At 41.0% G+C, this 17,301-nt stretch overlaps 1 protein-coding gene across 8 annotated transcripts in view; it reads left to right on the top strand.

Moving 5' to 3' along the window:
* Positions 1–17,301, top strand: part of MFSD6 (major facilitator superfamily domain containing 6) — a 72,186-nt gene that overhangs the window by 42,112 nt on the left and 12,773 nt on the right. For all 8 annotated transcript variants that reach the window (XM_070241432.1, XM_001501990.6, XM_023622225.2 and 5 more), the window contains exon 3: positions 9,223–9,320. In XM_070241432.1, coding sequence (XP_070097533.1) covers positions 9,223–9,320 — 98 coding nt within the window. The remainder of the gene's footprint in view (positions 1–9,222; positions 9,321–17,301) is intronic.

A 17,301-nucleotide genomic window follows, 5' to 3' on the forward strand; every position in this document is an offset into this window, starting at 1 on the left:
GGATGCCCCAAGGAAGCAAAGTGTAGTCAGCTATTCAATGAACTATTGCTTGTCCACGTACATGACTTAATATTTATCTTCAACTGTAACCTATTAATAGTAATCAAGCAATGGATGTTAGCTCAGGGCCAGTCTTCCTCAGCAAAAATAGGAGGATTTGCAGCAGATGTTAGCTCAGAGCTAATCTTCCTCAAAAAAAAAAAAAAAGCAAAAATGGTTCCAAATATGGACATCCGTTTTTTTATCATCTTAGTTCTAGGCCTCTTTTATAAGTCTCAGTGCATTCTTTCACATACCATCACTTATTCAGATACCTTAATCAGGTACCTTAATAAATATATGTGTACACACATGTATGTATACATACGCACATATAGTTACAAGTATAAAATGTGAATAGTTTATATTTACACCTTGTTCACCACTGTCTCCCTGGCACTTAGCACAAAGTGTATTCAATAAATATTTGTTGGGGGTGGGCCTAGTGGTGTAGCGGTTAAGTGTGCACGTTCTGCTTCGGCGGCCCGGGGTTCACCAGTTCGGATCCTGGGTGTGGACTCGGCACCACTTGGCAAGCCATGCTGTGGTAGGCATCCCACATATAAAGTAGAGGAAGATAGGCATAGATGTTAGCTCAGGGCCAGTCTTCCTCAGCAAAAAGAGGAGGATTGGGAGCAGATGTTAGCTCAGGGCTAATCTTCCTCAAAAAAAAAAAAAATTAATGAATATTTGTTGAATGATGTTCTATTTGAAGTATTCGTATTTTCCCTCTAGTCCATGAATATTTATTGAGTGTCTGTTCAAGTCAAGCACTGGAGATAAAGCTGAGGCAACGTAATATGAAGCAGTCCTCACTCTGCATGGAGCATACGGTCAGGGTGTCGATGCGTGGTTACAACTGAGATTAATAAGAGTTATGAGGAGGGGCCCGTGATGCTGTGATCACATAGAAAGGAGCTGAGTGAGATCTGAGGGGGAGTAGGACATCGGGACACAATTAGGGATGGGTGGGGACCGTGGCCCAGTCGGTACATTTGGCATTCATGTGGCTGGAGGACAGAGAACTAGGTAGAACACACTAGATAGGCTACAAGGAAAGATGATTCATAACATTATCTTGTTTCTGTCAGCAATTTTGATTCAAAGGTTCTCATTGTGTTACATGTACCTTCTGGGGATCCAGGTGGCTCTTGAAGCAAATGAGCACTTTTCTTTCTTTCTTTCTTTCTTTTTTGCTGAGGAAGATTTTCCCTGAGCTAACCTCTCTTGCCAATCTTCCTCTTTTTGTACATGTGCTGCCACCACAGCATGGCCACTGACAGATGAGTGGTGTAGGTCTGTGCCCAGGAACCGAACGTGGGCTGCTGAAGCAGAGCATGCCAAACTTAACCACAAGGCCACCAAGGCTGGCCCACGAGCACTTTTCTTAAGTCTGTCTCTACAGACTGCCATTTTCTTTGTCTGGAAGGAATATGACTTTGGCAGTGCTGCACAATTTCATGTACCTTTCTTTCTTCTTTTTTTTTTTGAGGAAGATTAGCCCTGAGCTAACTTCTGCCAACCCTCTTCTTTTTGCTGAGGAAGACTGACCCTGAGCTGACATCTGTGCCCATCTTCCTCTGCCTTATATGTGGTACTCCTCCCACAGCATGGCTTGCCAAGCAGTGCCATGTCCGCACCCAGGATCTGAACCGGCGAACCCCGGGCCGCCGAAGCAGAACATGTGCACTTAAACACTGTGCCACCGGGCTGGCCCCTCATGTACCTTTCTTAACTATGTATATAACTATACGACATACTTGCTCCCAATCTCACAACAGATTCCCCAGATAGGAAATATGGTGAATATTAACATAGCTAGGATTTCATACTGTTTTTAAGCAAAACAGAAACCCAGATAATGATCTCTTCAGGTTGGAGAACCATGGGTCAAGTGTCATACATCATTCATTGTGCCCATTTATAGCTGCATGAAACACAGTGACTGATCTCTATTCATTCCTTGAGAAAGTAGATATACACGTGGGAAAAAATTCAGAGAGTACTAAAAGATATGCTGTGGAGTCTCTCTCCCACCCCTGGGACAGTCCCCCACCGCCCCTCCCTAGAGACCATCAGTGATACGAGGTTCTAGTGGATCCTTCCAGAGATGTTCTGTTCACACTGAGCACATCCAAGTATATGTGGCTCTCCTTTTCTGACATGAATATTAGGATACAATGCTCGCTGTTCTGCAGTGACTTGTAGCTTGCTTTAGGTGACAGCATAAAGTAGTTAGTGGTTGGTAGATTAATGATAAAACATAACATACAACTTAAACATTATAAAACATGAAAAAATATAAAACGTTTGCTGATCTTTTGATCTAAGGCCAAATCTTTTCTTTGAAAACAATTCTGCTGATTGGGGTTAAACCACACCTATAATCTATGATTTCCATCGGTTTTGATTTCTTTAGTGTGGAACACGAATTTAAAGATACTGTGAAAACAATGTGAGAGCAGAATTCTTTTAGGTTTTAATCCAAATTTTTTATGGTTGTCTTTCCCACGCCTAGTGTGACAGGTTTTTCCCCCACCTTTTGAATCTTTATTGTTATATGATTATCAAAAAGTACATAACTCACTATATAAACTCAAAATCTACAGAAAAACACTCCTTAGACAGTGAGGAGCCTGTAATCACAAATCTCCAAGATAACCATCGGTTATGGTTTGGTATCTGTCTTCTTCTAGATTTGTTTATGTGCTAATATAACTTGAATATGGACACACACACACACAATATTTTATAACAGTGACCAGGAAGCCATTGTTTTAAGAGACTCATCTAGGGCTTCCCAACAGGAAGTGTTTAGAAATGTGTATAGGGACATTTTTAGTTGTTTCAGAGACTAGCATTTAGTGCCTAAGGGTTAGGGGTCCTAAACATCCCGAAATGAATGGGTAAGTCCCCTGCAATAAAGAACTGTGCCATCCAAAATAATAGTGATCCATTGAGAAAGTTTTCATTGAGTTCTTTTCATGAGCGCTTCTTTTTGCCCTCATGGTTTATCAGTTTCTGTAAGATTATATTAAATTACATTATTATAGCTTCATCGAGCCCTTGAGCAAGGCAGGCTCTTTCTGACTACAAAGATGAAGCAGACACAGTCTTTGCCTCCCTGGAAGTCACAATCTTCTGTGTGCAACAGCTGCAGACTGTGACAAGAACTCTAATGAAAACCAAGAGAGTAACAGAGGAACTGGGGGAGATAGCATCAATTATACCTGGAGACATGTGGGGAGGTTTCTTGGAAGAGATGAACCCTTTCAGGATAGGACTGTCACCGTCAGAGGTACCAGTGCCAGGAGTGTGTCTTGGAAAAAGGGAGTGGTATGTCATCAGCTCTGCCACTTCTAGCTAAGCATTTGGTCTGAGCGTGAGGTGTGGCAGCTCCTACCACGTGTTGCTCAGGTTGCTGACTCTGTGGCCAGACTCCTCTCCTCTGTCTGGCTGCTTTTGCTACCATTGTGGCATTAGAAGAGCCTACCATTATGGTAGCTTGGGCCACTTGCTTGGGGTAGGAATTCCGAGGAATGCCACCTATGATCCTTTCTAACCAGCCAGCCCTGGGAGTGCGGCACAGGATGGCGGGAAATGCCATGTTCTCTATGACAAGAAAGGGAGGGAGGACAAGAGATTCCAGACAGTTACAGTAAAACCCTGTTGTGCTAGAGGGGCAGAGAAATCCTGGCAGGACTCACCCACAGTCACATTACATCATGGAGGTTGGTTGGGAGGAGAAAACAGAAATTTTCCAGACTAAAATTTAACTCTTTCAAGGCCTAAACCTTATATTTTAATTATTTTCTAGAGAGTTTGGATATATTTTTTCCTACTTTCTTAACCGACTATAGGCAACATCATCTTCCTAAGGTCAACAGTATGAACTGGTGATTATGTTGGAAATAAGCTTTATTCTTGGGGAGGAAGGCACTGCTTACACTGAAAGCTTACATTCAGCTCCAGAATCTTGACTGTAATTAGCAGCTGGTGTCTGCCTGGTCTAGAAGCACATCTGTAACAATATCTGATGGAGTTTTTTACTGACAAGTTTATATAGACTGGAAAAGGATGATTGGGAATAATGGAACCCAACTTAAGGGTGAGGCCATATGCTGTTTACCATCCAGAAAACCTAAGCTGATTCGTATGTGAGGCGGACTAGACTGTGCTCCAAGTATCTGGTATTAGCGACCAATTCTCTCTCCTTAGGAACTGGTAGAAACTCTAGCCAGGTGTAGCTGAGGAAATTGTCCAAGTGTTCTGTAACCTGTTGGAAATGATGCTTTCTGAATCTTGGTTTATTGCTGGTCTCTCATCTCCCACTGTGCCCTTGGGCAGCCCCTGTACACATGGGAACATGTGCATCCTTATATGAGGGCTGTAACACAGATTACAGAGCATTTTCAGTCTCTCTCTGCTGATACTCCACTTCTGAACAACAGTCTTTGTCCAGGGTATTTTGTTTTTATCCAGTGTTTCTTCCTTTTTGAGGAACTTTCATATTTCTTCAGTAGAGGCTCTGCAAAATGCTTGCTGCCCGTTCCTTGTGCTGAGGCTGGGTTCTCTGCGTGCTGCTGGGCCTTTGTCTCTCAGATCTGAGTGCTGCAGGATAATCCTGCTCAGGGCTCTTTTTGCTGCTCATATGCTGTATTGTCTTTGGAATAAAGAATAATTTCCGGATTGGATCTGGACTGGAAAAGTTCACTCATCTTTTTATAAATCTGTAGCCTTTGATCCTTAGATCTTTCAGGCAGCCTCTCTGTCTGCAAACGCTTGAGCTGTTATGGTTAGCCTTTGTTCCCATTGTCCCCTCTGCCTGCGATGTTCTTCTGGCCTTCTTTGTCCAGTTCTTTCTAACCCAGGTGTCCCAGGGCCCCCAAGGGTAGCTAAAGGCCTCTCCTTTGTGCTCCCATAGCTCTTTATGCATACCTCTTAGAGTATTTTATTTAACTTACTTGTTTATATGTCTCCCCACTACACTGGAAGTTCCTTGAAGGCAAAGAGGATTTCTCTTCACTCTTATTCCCCTTGAGTCCAGCATAGTGTAGGGTACCTAGTGGGGTCTCAATAGATGTTTATTGAGTGAAATTCATGTTCCTTGTGGGTTCATGTTCCAGGGGGCATTTAACCATGTTATAGATGGTAGGGCATCATGACTAACCTACACTCTGGTAGGAATTGCAAATGACTCCCAATTAATTGTATCTATATCTTGAATACTGTCTGTCTGAAAAAAAAAAGTACCAGTTTCATTATAAGATAATCACCAACCAACTTACCCTGCCAATACTGTGAATTGTGGTTGAATAAGAAGCTGAAATCTCATAAGCACTTTTTCTCCTGCTTTTATATTTTGCTCAAATACAGAATCAAGGTGTTTGATGAGTGATTGGGGTTTCCATGGTGCATTGTTTTCTGTGAAATCATTTGCTCTTTACCAGTTGTGTTCCTCTGTATAGATTAAGTTCACTTAACACTGCTTGCTCTAAAATTGCCTTTATTTCTTGCCTACTTTCGTACTTACTGACTTCCCGTTGTGAAATAGGAAAGCATCGAGTCGTTTCTGAGCTTTTTCATTGTAGGTATTCGATATCTGTATCTGTATCTCGCTGAGAGGCATTTTCCAGACTATTCTTCTGTATTTTCAGACCTCATGGTGCCCAGGGACATTGTAGGATCCCAAATGTGTGCTCTATATTCAGCATCTAAAGAATTCTATTGTCCAGAAGATGATGTAATAAAACATAGCATACATTCCTTTCTGTTAGCAGATCCTTAGTTTCCTGACTGTGCATGTATTCATTTGCTGGGGCTGCCATAACAAAGCACCACAGACTGGATGGCTTAAAGAACCAGAAATTTCTTTCCTCACAAGTCTGGAAGCTAAAAGTCCGAGATCAGGGTGTTGGCAGGGTTTATTTCTTCTGAGGACCTCTCTCCTGGGCTTGTCGTCTGCCAGTGTCTTCACCTGGTCTGCCCTCTGTGCTGGTCTGTCCTAATCTCCTCTTCGTATCAGAACACCAGCCATATTGGATTAGGACCCACCCATATGACCTCATTTCACCTTAATCACCTCTTTAAAGGCGTCTCTCCAAATACAGTCACACAGAGGTACTAGCGGGTTAGAATTTAGGACTCCAACATATGAGTTTTAGGGAGGACGTAATTCAGCCCATAACAGTGAATGAAGGGCGCTTTAAATGTCCCATTCAGATGTTAAAGAAATTGTCAGGCTTTCAGGATGCTGAGCTACTTTTCAGTGATTATTCAATAAATACGTGTTTAGTTTCCCTTTTCATAGATCGAAATGCCGCCTTCCTTTCTGCTCCTGATTTAAGCCTCGCTGACTTCTTGAAGCCACTGGCTTCCCCAGAATGGTTGCTGAGGAAGGAGTGTTTGTACTTCTCTCTCTTTGGGGATTCTGGGATAAACAAAAGGGTACTGGGATACTTTTTTTAAAATAATAACAAGGCTACTAGTTATCGAGTGCTTATTCTGGGCAACTTTACAGTATTTTAATGATCACAACAAGCCTACAGAGTAGATACTATTATCCCTACTTGATATATAAGAAAATGGAGGCTCAGAGAGATGAGGTAACTTGCCCTTATACTTTTTATTTTAGTTTTTCTCCTTTAAGGCATCTGTGTGGTCTTGAAGGACTATCAGTGGTGAGATGAGGATTGTGGGAAAGAAGTGAAGGCTATGTCAAGCTCATAGCCACTGGACTTATTGGTGGCAATCCAAGACTTAAGGGTCCCGGAAAGTTTGAACTCCACTGACTGAACTCCACATTGGTAGATGTTTGAAGGCATAGCCCAATCTACCTGTTAAACTGGGCCAATTGACTCTGGGTTACTTTAGGCCAGACTTTTGGACTATGGCCTGGATTGAATAACGGTTGTCATGGTAACCCTGATTCAGAAGTGGGCTGAAAAGAAAGGTTCAGGATAGACAATATGAACACAAGGGAGGTGTATTATGAATTTTTTTTTTTTATGTTGGGATTATGGGAAAGTATTACTGCAAGCTGTTTAGAATGAGCTAGACCGGTGGGTCTTCACCCTGGCTTAGTATCTGAATAACTTGGGAAGTCTTCAAAAGCATAGTACCTGGGTTTCAACCCTACAGATCTTTATTAAGAGGGCTGTGGGCTCGACATCTGTAGTTTTTAACAATCACCCCAGTAAATCTCATGTACAGCCAAAGTGAATTAGAACTAATAAGCGAGCCAGCTCTAATGGCCTAGTGGTTAAAGTTGAGCGTGCTTCACTTTGGCTGCCCGGGTTTGCTTCCTGGGCACAGAACCACACCACTTGTCTGTCAGCCATGCTGTGGCGGCAGCTCACCTAGAAGAACTAGAATGACCTACAACTAGAATATGCAATGATGTACTGGGGCTTTGGGGAGAAAAAAAGAAAAAGAACTAATGAGCTAGGCCAGGGGTTGGCAAGCTGTGGCCCACGGGGAAGATCTGGCCTGCTGCCTGTGTTTGTATGGCCTATGAACTGAGTGGTTTCTTTTAAGTGGTTGAAAAAATCACAAGAAGAATAATATTTTGTGATACATGAAAATTATATAAAATTTAAATTTGTGTTCATAATTCAGATTTTATTGGAACATAGCCATCCATGCTCATTCATTTACATTTTGTCCATAGTTGCTTTCATGTTACAACAGCAGAGTTAAGTAGTTGCAAGAGACATACAAAGCCTAAACTATTTACCGTGAAACCCTTTATAGGAAATGTTTGCTGACCCCTGAGTTAGGTTAAGTCAAGGTCATCAAGAGAGCTGGTTTAGAACTTTAAAAGGAGACAGGTTTGTGTAACTTGTGTGTTTGTGTAGTGTATTTTGAATTTTAAATTTCCTGTGGGCTTTTTTTCCCCCTAGCAGAGGGACCCTGGTTGATCCATCTGTAGCGAGTTTGTTCAACAGATTTTTTATCAAACAGGATTGAAACATCCGCTTTTTTCCTGAAAACATACAAGTACAAAGAACATGCTGTCCACAGAATATGATAACCCGGACCTCTTCAATGGTGGGGATCTCCTGAATCCCTTCTACTATCCATTTCCTATTCCATCCCCACCCCATCACCCCTTTCCCCCATCCTTCAATTCCATATTGTGGTTAATGCCAGCCGGATGCCTCAAAGCGTTTCCTTTTCTTGATCCAATATTGGAAAAAGGGAACAGCGTTTATAGGAATGATTTTAATATAAAAATATAGTTGAACAAGATTAGGAAGATACCACTGGTTTCCTATATTGGTTTATTTCTTTTACTTTCTAGTTTTCATCCACTTGAATTTAGAAAACAAGAAAAGCATTAAGGTTAGGAAAATTAACAGAAAATGGAAAACAACCGAGAAAGAAAAACCCCTGCCATCAGGTTGTGTTTTGTACAGAGGAGCAGCCACAATTCATTTCCAAACCAGCCCGTCCAGTTCAGGAAGAGAGAGATGGTAACCTTATGCTTGGATGTACCACTTTAGGCCTTTGTTTAGTCTGTTTTTTACTTATAATTTTGATGATAGTGATTGTGAGACGTGGATATATATTTATCAGTTTTATAAGCATGTGATATCAAGGATTTAAAAAAAACGAACATGTATTAATTGAACTGATAGGAAAAATGCATTTGATTTCTGAATAGTTTATCATTCATCATTGGATGATAGTATTCGACGACCTTGAGAGGCTCCTTGTAAAATGCTTGGTGTCTTGGGTATTGCAAGTGAGGCCACATTCATATTCACATGTTCTCATTTTTATCCTGTCCTTCCTCCAGCATAGGGAAGTGGCTACAATCCCAGGCATATTTACCCTACAGCCACCTGGAAGGAAGCCAGCAATGTCATTACAGATGGCAGTGTGCCCAGACTATCTTAAAAAAGCATCGTCTCTGCTACTAATTAAGTTTCAGGAAGGATGATGTTCGCTTTTATATTAACAAGCATTTTGAAAAGGCTGAGGGCAGATATGTTCGAAGCAATCTTCTTATTCCTAAGAGTTCATGGTTAAATTTAATTGTCCTTTAGCTTCCCCTCTCCTACATTTGGGACACTGTGCTGGATGATGCATGGTTTGGGCATGGGAAAAACTAGGTAGTATTTGCATGTTTTGTATCTCATCCTGGGGCTTCAACTTATTTTTCGTTGTTGCTTTTTTTAGGGTTCTGTACATTGGCCTGGCCTGCAATACGGCTCGCTATATTTATATCTCCTACCTGGAAAATGCCTGGACTGTCCTCCCCATGGAAGTTCTTCAAGGTATGTTAACAGCTGGAGTTAGAAGTACTTCTCTACCTGACTGAGCTGTGGGTGTGTAAAGTTCAGTGGCCTTTAGCATCTGATGCTACCAAGGAAGGGCGGACTTACTGTTTTATATGGTTTTGAACTGGTTGTTAAGGAAGAGGTGACATCATGGGGCTGGTTCTTCAATTACTCTGAGTGTGGTTCTGTGTTTGTTGAGCTAAACAAAGCTGGATTTGACCCACACCCTTGTGATTAAACAAAGAAAGAGGCACTCTGGAATGAATTCTTACGTACAGTTGCGAGGCATACACATCCAAAGGTGGTTTTAAATATAAGAGGATTTCTCTTTTAAAGATTTTGATGTTTTCGTTTTGGTAGGTTAACTATACTTATTGAAAAAAGGTTGTCATAATTATTTTATTTCTTCTGTTACTTTTATCACATCTAGTGATTTATACCTAAAGCTTTATAGTCAGGCTATTGTTTTACCCTGAACCTTTAAAATGTTTGCTCAAATACCCTGACCTGAGTTCTTCTCTTTCTCCAGTTCTTTACTGGACTGTTTCCCCTTCAACATATAACTTTGAAAAAATTTCTAGGAGACTCGTCCATGTTTCTTAAGAGCAATGAAAACATGGATTTCTTTCTTTCTTTTTTTTTAATTGAGATCCATAATAGTTTATATCATTGTGAAATTTCAGTTGTACATTATTTTTGTCTGTTACCATACCAGTGCTCCCATTCACTGCCTGTGCCAACCCCCCATCCCCCTTCCCCAGGTAACCACTGAACTGTTTTCTTTGTCCATATGTTGTTTATATTCCGCATATGAGTGAAATCATATGGTGTTTGTCTTTCTCAGTCTGGCTTATTTTGCTTAGCATAATACCCTCCAGGTCCATCCATGTTGTTGCAAGTGGGATGATTTTGTCTTTTTTTATGTCTGAGTAGTGTTCCATTGTGTGTGTGTGTGTATATATATATATATATATATATATCTCTCTCTCTCTCTCTCTCTCTCTCACATCTTCTTTATCCAATCATCAGTCGATGGGCACATGGATTGTTTCCATGTTATGTGAATAGTGCTGCAATGAACATAGGGGTACATATGTTACCTTGGATTGTTGATTTCAAGTTGTTTGGGTAGACACCCAGTAGCTGGGTCATAAGGTATTTCAATTTTTAGTTTTTTGAGGAATTTCCACACTGTTTTCCATAGTGGCTGCACCAGTTTACATTCTCACCAGCAGTGAAAACATGGATTTCTATTCAAAGCTCACTCCCAGGTTAGCTCATATAATCCAGACTATATCTGGTAAACCCCTCTTAGCAACTTGTTTAACCGTTTTGTGGATGGCAGTATGATTAAAGTAAAGGTTTGGGACAAGATCATTGAAGTTGAGGTCTTCTGGGGCAGCCTAGGCTCCTAAATCATTAAATATACTAAATAGTCTGTGATTATATACAATTTCATTAGCTTTATAGGTTGCAATTATCAGTTTCCCTAACCCTGAGGATGCAAATACAGCATAATCAATATAATTAATTTCTTATCATGATATCTAAGATGAAAGACTCACAATTATACATTTAAACAAAATGTACCAAATGCAAGCTCATTCATCAAATTCCATTGTGGCAATGAAAAAAAAATCTATCCTAATTGAAAGGAGATATAATTTATATTCATATTAAAATGATAAAATTCAAATATATACACACTTTAAAGGTGCTTTTCTCAGGTCTGATGCAATGGTGTAATTCATGAAAGGAGATTTATTTATAAATATATAGAAATTGGAAATTCGGTCTTAAAACAAGAAATTATTGTTTGTAATAATTAGAACTCTGGAAGAGTCTTAAGGTGGGGCCTGTATCTCAGCATTGTGTCGTTTAAGAATAACAAAGCACTAAATGTGAACTACAGGAAAGAATTGTGCAATATGCAACACAGTTCTTAGAACGTCCCACCTCCACTTCCTATCCTAGTCTCACCTGACTTAACTGTGTTATTTACTGGTAGGCCAGAGGGTGCAGACTCGATTAAAAAAACTGGCGTGCCTTCAGAGAAGAAAGTATATTGTAATTATATATGCATACACCTTTCTCTCCTTTTAATTTAATATGAATTAGATGGAAAAGGACAGTTTGCGTAAGTGACTCAAGAAGAGATAACAAAAGAGAGAAGCTTTTTAATGAAATGGTTAAAGGAATAACAGAAGAAATTTATAAGAGAGGAAAAAACAAATGCTGTTGTGAATCAAAAAACTCTTTTTTCCTGTTAATTTATCAAAGATCTATCAATAGCTACTAAAAGTCAGGCAGCATGCTGGGTACTAGGAATGTAATAAAAAAAACAATGTATTAACTTAGGCCCCAAGGTCTCACCATCTGTTCTGGAAGCCAGATGTGTCAACACATAATTGCTACACAGTGTGTGAGATGGAATTAGAAAAATGTGCCGGGTAACAGAGAAGGAGCTCCGTGAAAGGAATGATTAGCTTTGGGAAGCAGGAGTGGGAGGATGAAGATATTATTGAAAGATTCCCCAAAGAAATCACGTGTGAGCTGGATTTTGAAGGGTGAATGGGAATCCACCAGGTGGCCTAAAGAGAGCGGGCGTTTTGGCATAGAGAAGAGCCGTGTGCCAGAGCTCAGAACTGGAAAGAAGAAGGGCATCTTCAGGGAACCTCAGTGGTATGCCGTGGCTTTATCATCCCAAGCTGCCCACCCAGGACATATTTTTATAATACTTACGTGCGCCTCAGGGCAATCATCCCAGGGTTGAGGGAGTTGGCCATGTTCTGAACTAAACAGGAATTCTGCTTCTGCGGCAGGCTACGGTTTATACCCGTGTGATTCATTTTGTTCTGTGATACCAGTAGAAACCTACTTACTGATGTGAAGCGAGTAAAAAGGGGCAGCTGTAAACACATAGAGTCTCCTTGTCTAACCAAGGGCTCTCTGACCGCTTCCACAGAGCTCTTTGTGTCTAAAACTGGAGGAGACGGTTTCATTCCCTGGCAGAAGTAAGTGCTAGTGTTTTGGCTGCACAACAATAACAAAATGCTTGCGTTTGTATGACCCATGCCCACCCTGTGGAAAATAGCGGATCACCCATGCGGAATAAGACCTGCGTCACAGGAATACACTTCTGACTGAAAAGGTTTGTTTTGCCAGTCTGGATTCTTCCACCTTCACAAGTGTTGTCCAAATGACTTTAAAGTCCCTGTGCTTAAAGCAGCCCTACTCAGAATGCAGTAAAGACAAGAAATAATGATGACGAAACACTGAATGATTTAACTCCAGGACAAGCCCACTGTCAGGATAGATGCCCCTTAATTCCTTGACTAGGATTGCTGCCTGATGATTACTAAAGACCTAGACTTAAGAGGGGGAGGGTTGGGGAGTGGGATGTTGGCTGTCATCATTGATGATCTTGACGCTGAAGAGTCAGCACTTTCATTCTTTGATTCCCAACCAGTGCTACACAAGAGGATCCTCTTAAAAAATAGAGTTGAGGGGCCAGCCTGATGGCGCAGTGGTTAAGTTCACATGCTCTGCTGCAGTGGCCCAGGGTTCACCAGTTCAGATCCTAGGTGTGGACCTATGCACGGCTTATCAAGCCATGCTGTGACAGGCGTCCCACATATAAAGTAGAGGAAGATGGGCATGGATGTTAGCTCAGGGCCAATCTTCCTCAGCAAAAAAAGAAAAAAAAAAAGAGGATTGGCAGTGGATGTCAGCTCTGGGGTAATCTTCCTAAAAAAAAAAATAGAGTTGAGGTCTGTCTCTTCATCCTATCACCTCTTGCCTTATCCCCAAACTCCATGAGAACTAGTACCACCTTAGTGGGCAACTGAAGTGGAGGAGACAAGGGATTGTGCTTATTCCATATCTCCGGCTGCCCATCTCTTCCTCCTTGAAGTTGCGTGTAACTAAGGGAGGAAGACTCCTTGTTATCTTTCATTCCTTGGAGCTCTTGATCATCGTCTCAGCATTCATCTCCTCATGTCATGTTGGTAAGAATTAGCAGAAGGGATGGGGATGAAGCAAATTTCATCCTCTTGAGGCCCCCAGGAAGGAGGCCATGCAGGTATCTATGTGGGGATCAAACTAAGACTGTTGGACGCTGTTGGGAATTTTGAGGATGTTTCTTTCCCATAATCTTTTTCACATTTAGTAGCCGATATTTTCTTTCAGCCTTATCCTTTTTGCAGTTCAGCCTCCCTTTGCAGCAAACATGTTGTTCTGTAGGTAACTGCTGGCACCATGTAAGGAAGCAGAAGACAGACTTCCTGCCCATGAGGAGCCTACATTTTATTTGAAAAAGAGACAGTGAGTCTAAACGTGCCTGAAAACATTACTGGGTGGAGTGACAGACGCGGGATAGTTCAAATTTATTTCTCAAGATCTCATTTTAAAAACCCATAGGAATTTCTTCTTTGGTTTTGTCCAAGAAGCATTAAAGCATTCATGATTTTGATCAGCAGTATACGCATGTAATAAAAATCAAGCCCAAATTTGTTACGTTCCTTCCTGTGCGGGTATTGGTCATGAATCCTTGCAAGACTTTGGGATGAATGTGATCAAAATTATTCCTGCTGTTGAAATGTGTTTGAGGAGAGTAAGGCCAGCCTGGGGCTGCTGTAACTGAAGAGGTCCTTCTGAGGCCCTTGAATTAATGGCTCAAGCACTGAGGGATGAAAATGAGGTCTGTGTCAGGGTCCATCTCTGCAGGATGCTGGATCAGCGGGAGCCAGGTTAAGATTTTGATGAAAGATGGTTTTTTAATATCACCACTAGGAGGGCTTGAGCTGACATTTATGAAGCTTTGCTCTCTTACCTAGTATGCCTGTTCAGCTAGTAAGAACTATGTTTTCCTTCCTCTTATGTTCTGGAAGAGCATGGAAAAATCATGAAAGGATTACTGTGCAGCCCTTATCTGACAGTGGAAATTCTAGACATGATTCCAATGTGTTATTATCTGTATTGGAAATTTTCTGTCTGGCTTAACCCTTCAAATGTAAGTAGCTTGCCACGCAAATACGTAAGATAGACAAATGCTCTGAGTTCACCATTTCAATCGATAAGTTGACATGTGAAAGTCATTGGTGTTACTGTTAAAATTAATTTTTAATCAGATTAGTCATAAATTGTAATAGAGCAATTTTATTCTTTGTCACTTTACAGTTACTAAAAGTTCTTATAAAATCTTTCCTTCAAAATAGACATTATTTTGACCATTTAGAAATCATTTTAAATGTCTTCTGCTCCAAGAATCCTTTTCTGGCAATCGCATCCCACACTTAGCTCTTCCTTTTCTGCATTGTTCTCCAATTTATGGACTATGTTACAAGTTTAGCACTTAATTCCTACCCAATTATTTTACAAATACTAGTTTTACTTCCTGACTTAGTTTTAACTCTTAAATGCAAAGACCATGCCTTATACTTTTTGAATTCTCCAGAGACATGTACACAGGAAGATGTACTATACATGCTTGTTGTCTGATGGGTTTTACAGACTCCTGCAAAATGTACCATAGTCGATATTTTCTAATTTTTGAAGCTCTTGAATAATATAGGAAGTTCTAGCTCAAAAACTTATATAAAGAACATTTGAAAACTAAATTTGAAAGCTGAACCTTCAGTATTATAGCTTTTTTCCTAGGATACCATCTCGCCATCCATTACACATCTGTAGAAACATCAGTGTATTTTAATCATTTACTTACTTATGCTCTCACCTCATTCTATAAATTATTTGAGGCAGCTTACCAAAATAGGCAATGCTCTGGAAACCATAAAGTGCTTAGGCTTGAGTTAGACTGTCTTGTATTCCAGCTCCCCAGCCTAAAAGCTCTGCGTCTTTGGACAAGATGAGTAACCTCTCAAAGTCTCAGACTCGTGCTGTAGAATAGGCTGCTAGGAGTATTAAACTAACCCATGCAAAGTATTTAGTGAAGTATTTGCCTGCACATAGCCTTAAATAAATGTTAAGTAATTTAAAAATAACAATAAAAGTAAAATAAAAAATTATAAATAAATAAAAATCAGGACCAGGGGGAATATGATTTAGAAGATTCTACTCTAAGAGGTTAAATTTCAATTATGCATGAAAGCCTGGCCATTAAGACTAGGCAGTGCACACTGTTCTTAACCTATCTTTGGGGAAGTGAAACTTTTCCTGGCTTTGATATAAAAGCTGTTCTAACGTGTGGCTTCATATGGGGGACACTGAGCATGGAGTGTACGGTGTCGCTGAGTCTTGACATTAAACATTAAAAATTTTGGGTGGCAGTGTCCTAAAGCCTGCTTTAAGGTACGCGGAAGGCATGATGCCTGCATATGAAATTCACAAGGGCCCCCAAAACGTTATTGTATCAGTTACAGACCTTTGTTTAAAGTAACTTGTGTGTCTTTTTTACTTTGCAAGGTGCAGCTTAAAGAAGCTTATTTCCTCTATTTCTATTCACACATTGGATTTGAAGTTCTCTCCAACCTTACCCAGGGCACCTTTTATCCCCAAGTGCTGCTCCCTTGTATCCCAACATGCAGACCACTGCCTACTTAGTTTCAGTTCAGCTTTCTCGTGCTCAGCTGCGCGTGTGTGTCAAGCCCTGGGCTAGGTGCGGGTACGCTGATTCTCCTCAGGGAGCTCAGTCTGCTCCTTCAGGTAAATCCTGCGCCTTTCACCTGTCAGACTGTAAGCTCCATGGTGGTTAAGGACACGTTTTGTATGTCATCATATTCTCAAAGCAGAGCAGGGTACTGGCGCATGGTCTCGGTGCTCCGTAAGTACTGATAGATGAAGGCGTAAAGGAGATTCTTGTGGTGCCATACATTGGTGGATGCAGGAGCGTTGGTCTTTAACAATAGTTGTTGTTACTTTAGTTATATAAGTTAGTACATAAGTCGAAACTTATATAGAGTTTCTTTCATGTGACACACAGAAGGTTCATTCAGCTGCTGCTAGGTCCGTTGCTCTTTGTAGGGTCCTCTGCTGTTTCTGGAAGGTTACTTGCTGTTGGTGGCCCTGACTTTGGCAGAAATACTGGCTTGCTGTTCACCTGCTGTTTCCTTTTCTTCATGGACACACAGCTAGACTTTGTCTCCCAGCCTGCCTTGTAGTTAGGTATGACCATATGACTGATTCTGCCCAGTGGAATGTGAGCAGAAATGATGTGTGTCACTTCTAAACCCAACCCTTAAAATTTCCCTGTGCCATTCTCTCCTCCTTCCTCTGCCAGCTGGATCTTGGTACCCAGGGTGACAGGTGTTGAAGACGGCAGAGTCTGTGCAGCCTGGGTCCCTGAATGACTATGTGGAGCAGAGCTGCTCCTCTTCCGGTCCCATGCCCACTGGACTTTATATGAGCAAGAAAAGAAAACATCTAATCTGTGAAACCAAGACTCCAAGGTTTACTGTCGCAACAGCTAACATTACCTTAACCAATCCAGACGCCTTCTTTTATTGCCTGCCCAACAGAGGCCTTTTCTTAGGAAGAATAGTCTCTTAACTGATTTTCACCAGGTTGATCTTTCAGAAGCTTTTTTTATCCCAGCATTTACAGGTACACTGAACTAACTGAAAGGTATGCTTTTGTCCATCAACCGAAAAGATGTGTTACAATCGATTCAGTGTGCCAGTGTTGGGAGAATACTTATGTTTTGTTCAGTGAGCACAAGTCAGTGGCCGAAGCAAGAAAAACAAAACAAAAAATCCTATTTCCCCAATACTCTGATTGTCACTTCTCACCCCTCAGCCATTATGAGGTGATTTCCCCAAGCCAGGCAGCATTTTACAAAGAGCAGCTGTCTATTGGGGAAGAAAAGATTTTTCTCTTGCTCGTACGTGCGATTTATTGCAATAAGCGTTCTTGTGGGCCAAGACTGAACAATCGTGAAATGCATGTTGCAGAATCAGAGTCTCGTGTTGAATGTTTTAAGATAAAGAGTTATTTGGGGCATATGAATAACTTGCTAATATTT

Source organism: Equus caballus, chromosome 18, assembly GCF_041296265.1.
Source record: "Equus caballus isolate H_3958 breed thoroughbred chromosome 18, TB-T2T, whole genome shotgun sequence".
Lineage (NCBI taxonomy): Eukaryota > Metazoa > Chordata > Mammalia > Perissodactyla > Equidae > Equus > Equus caballus.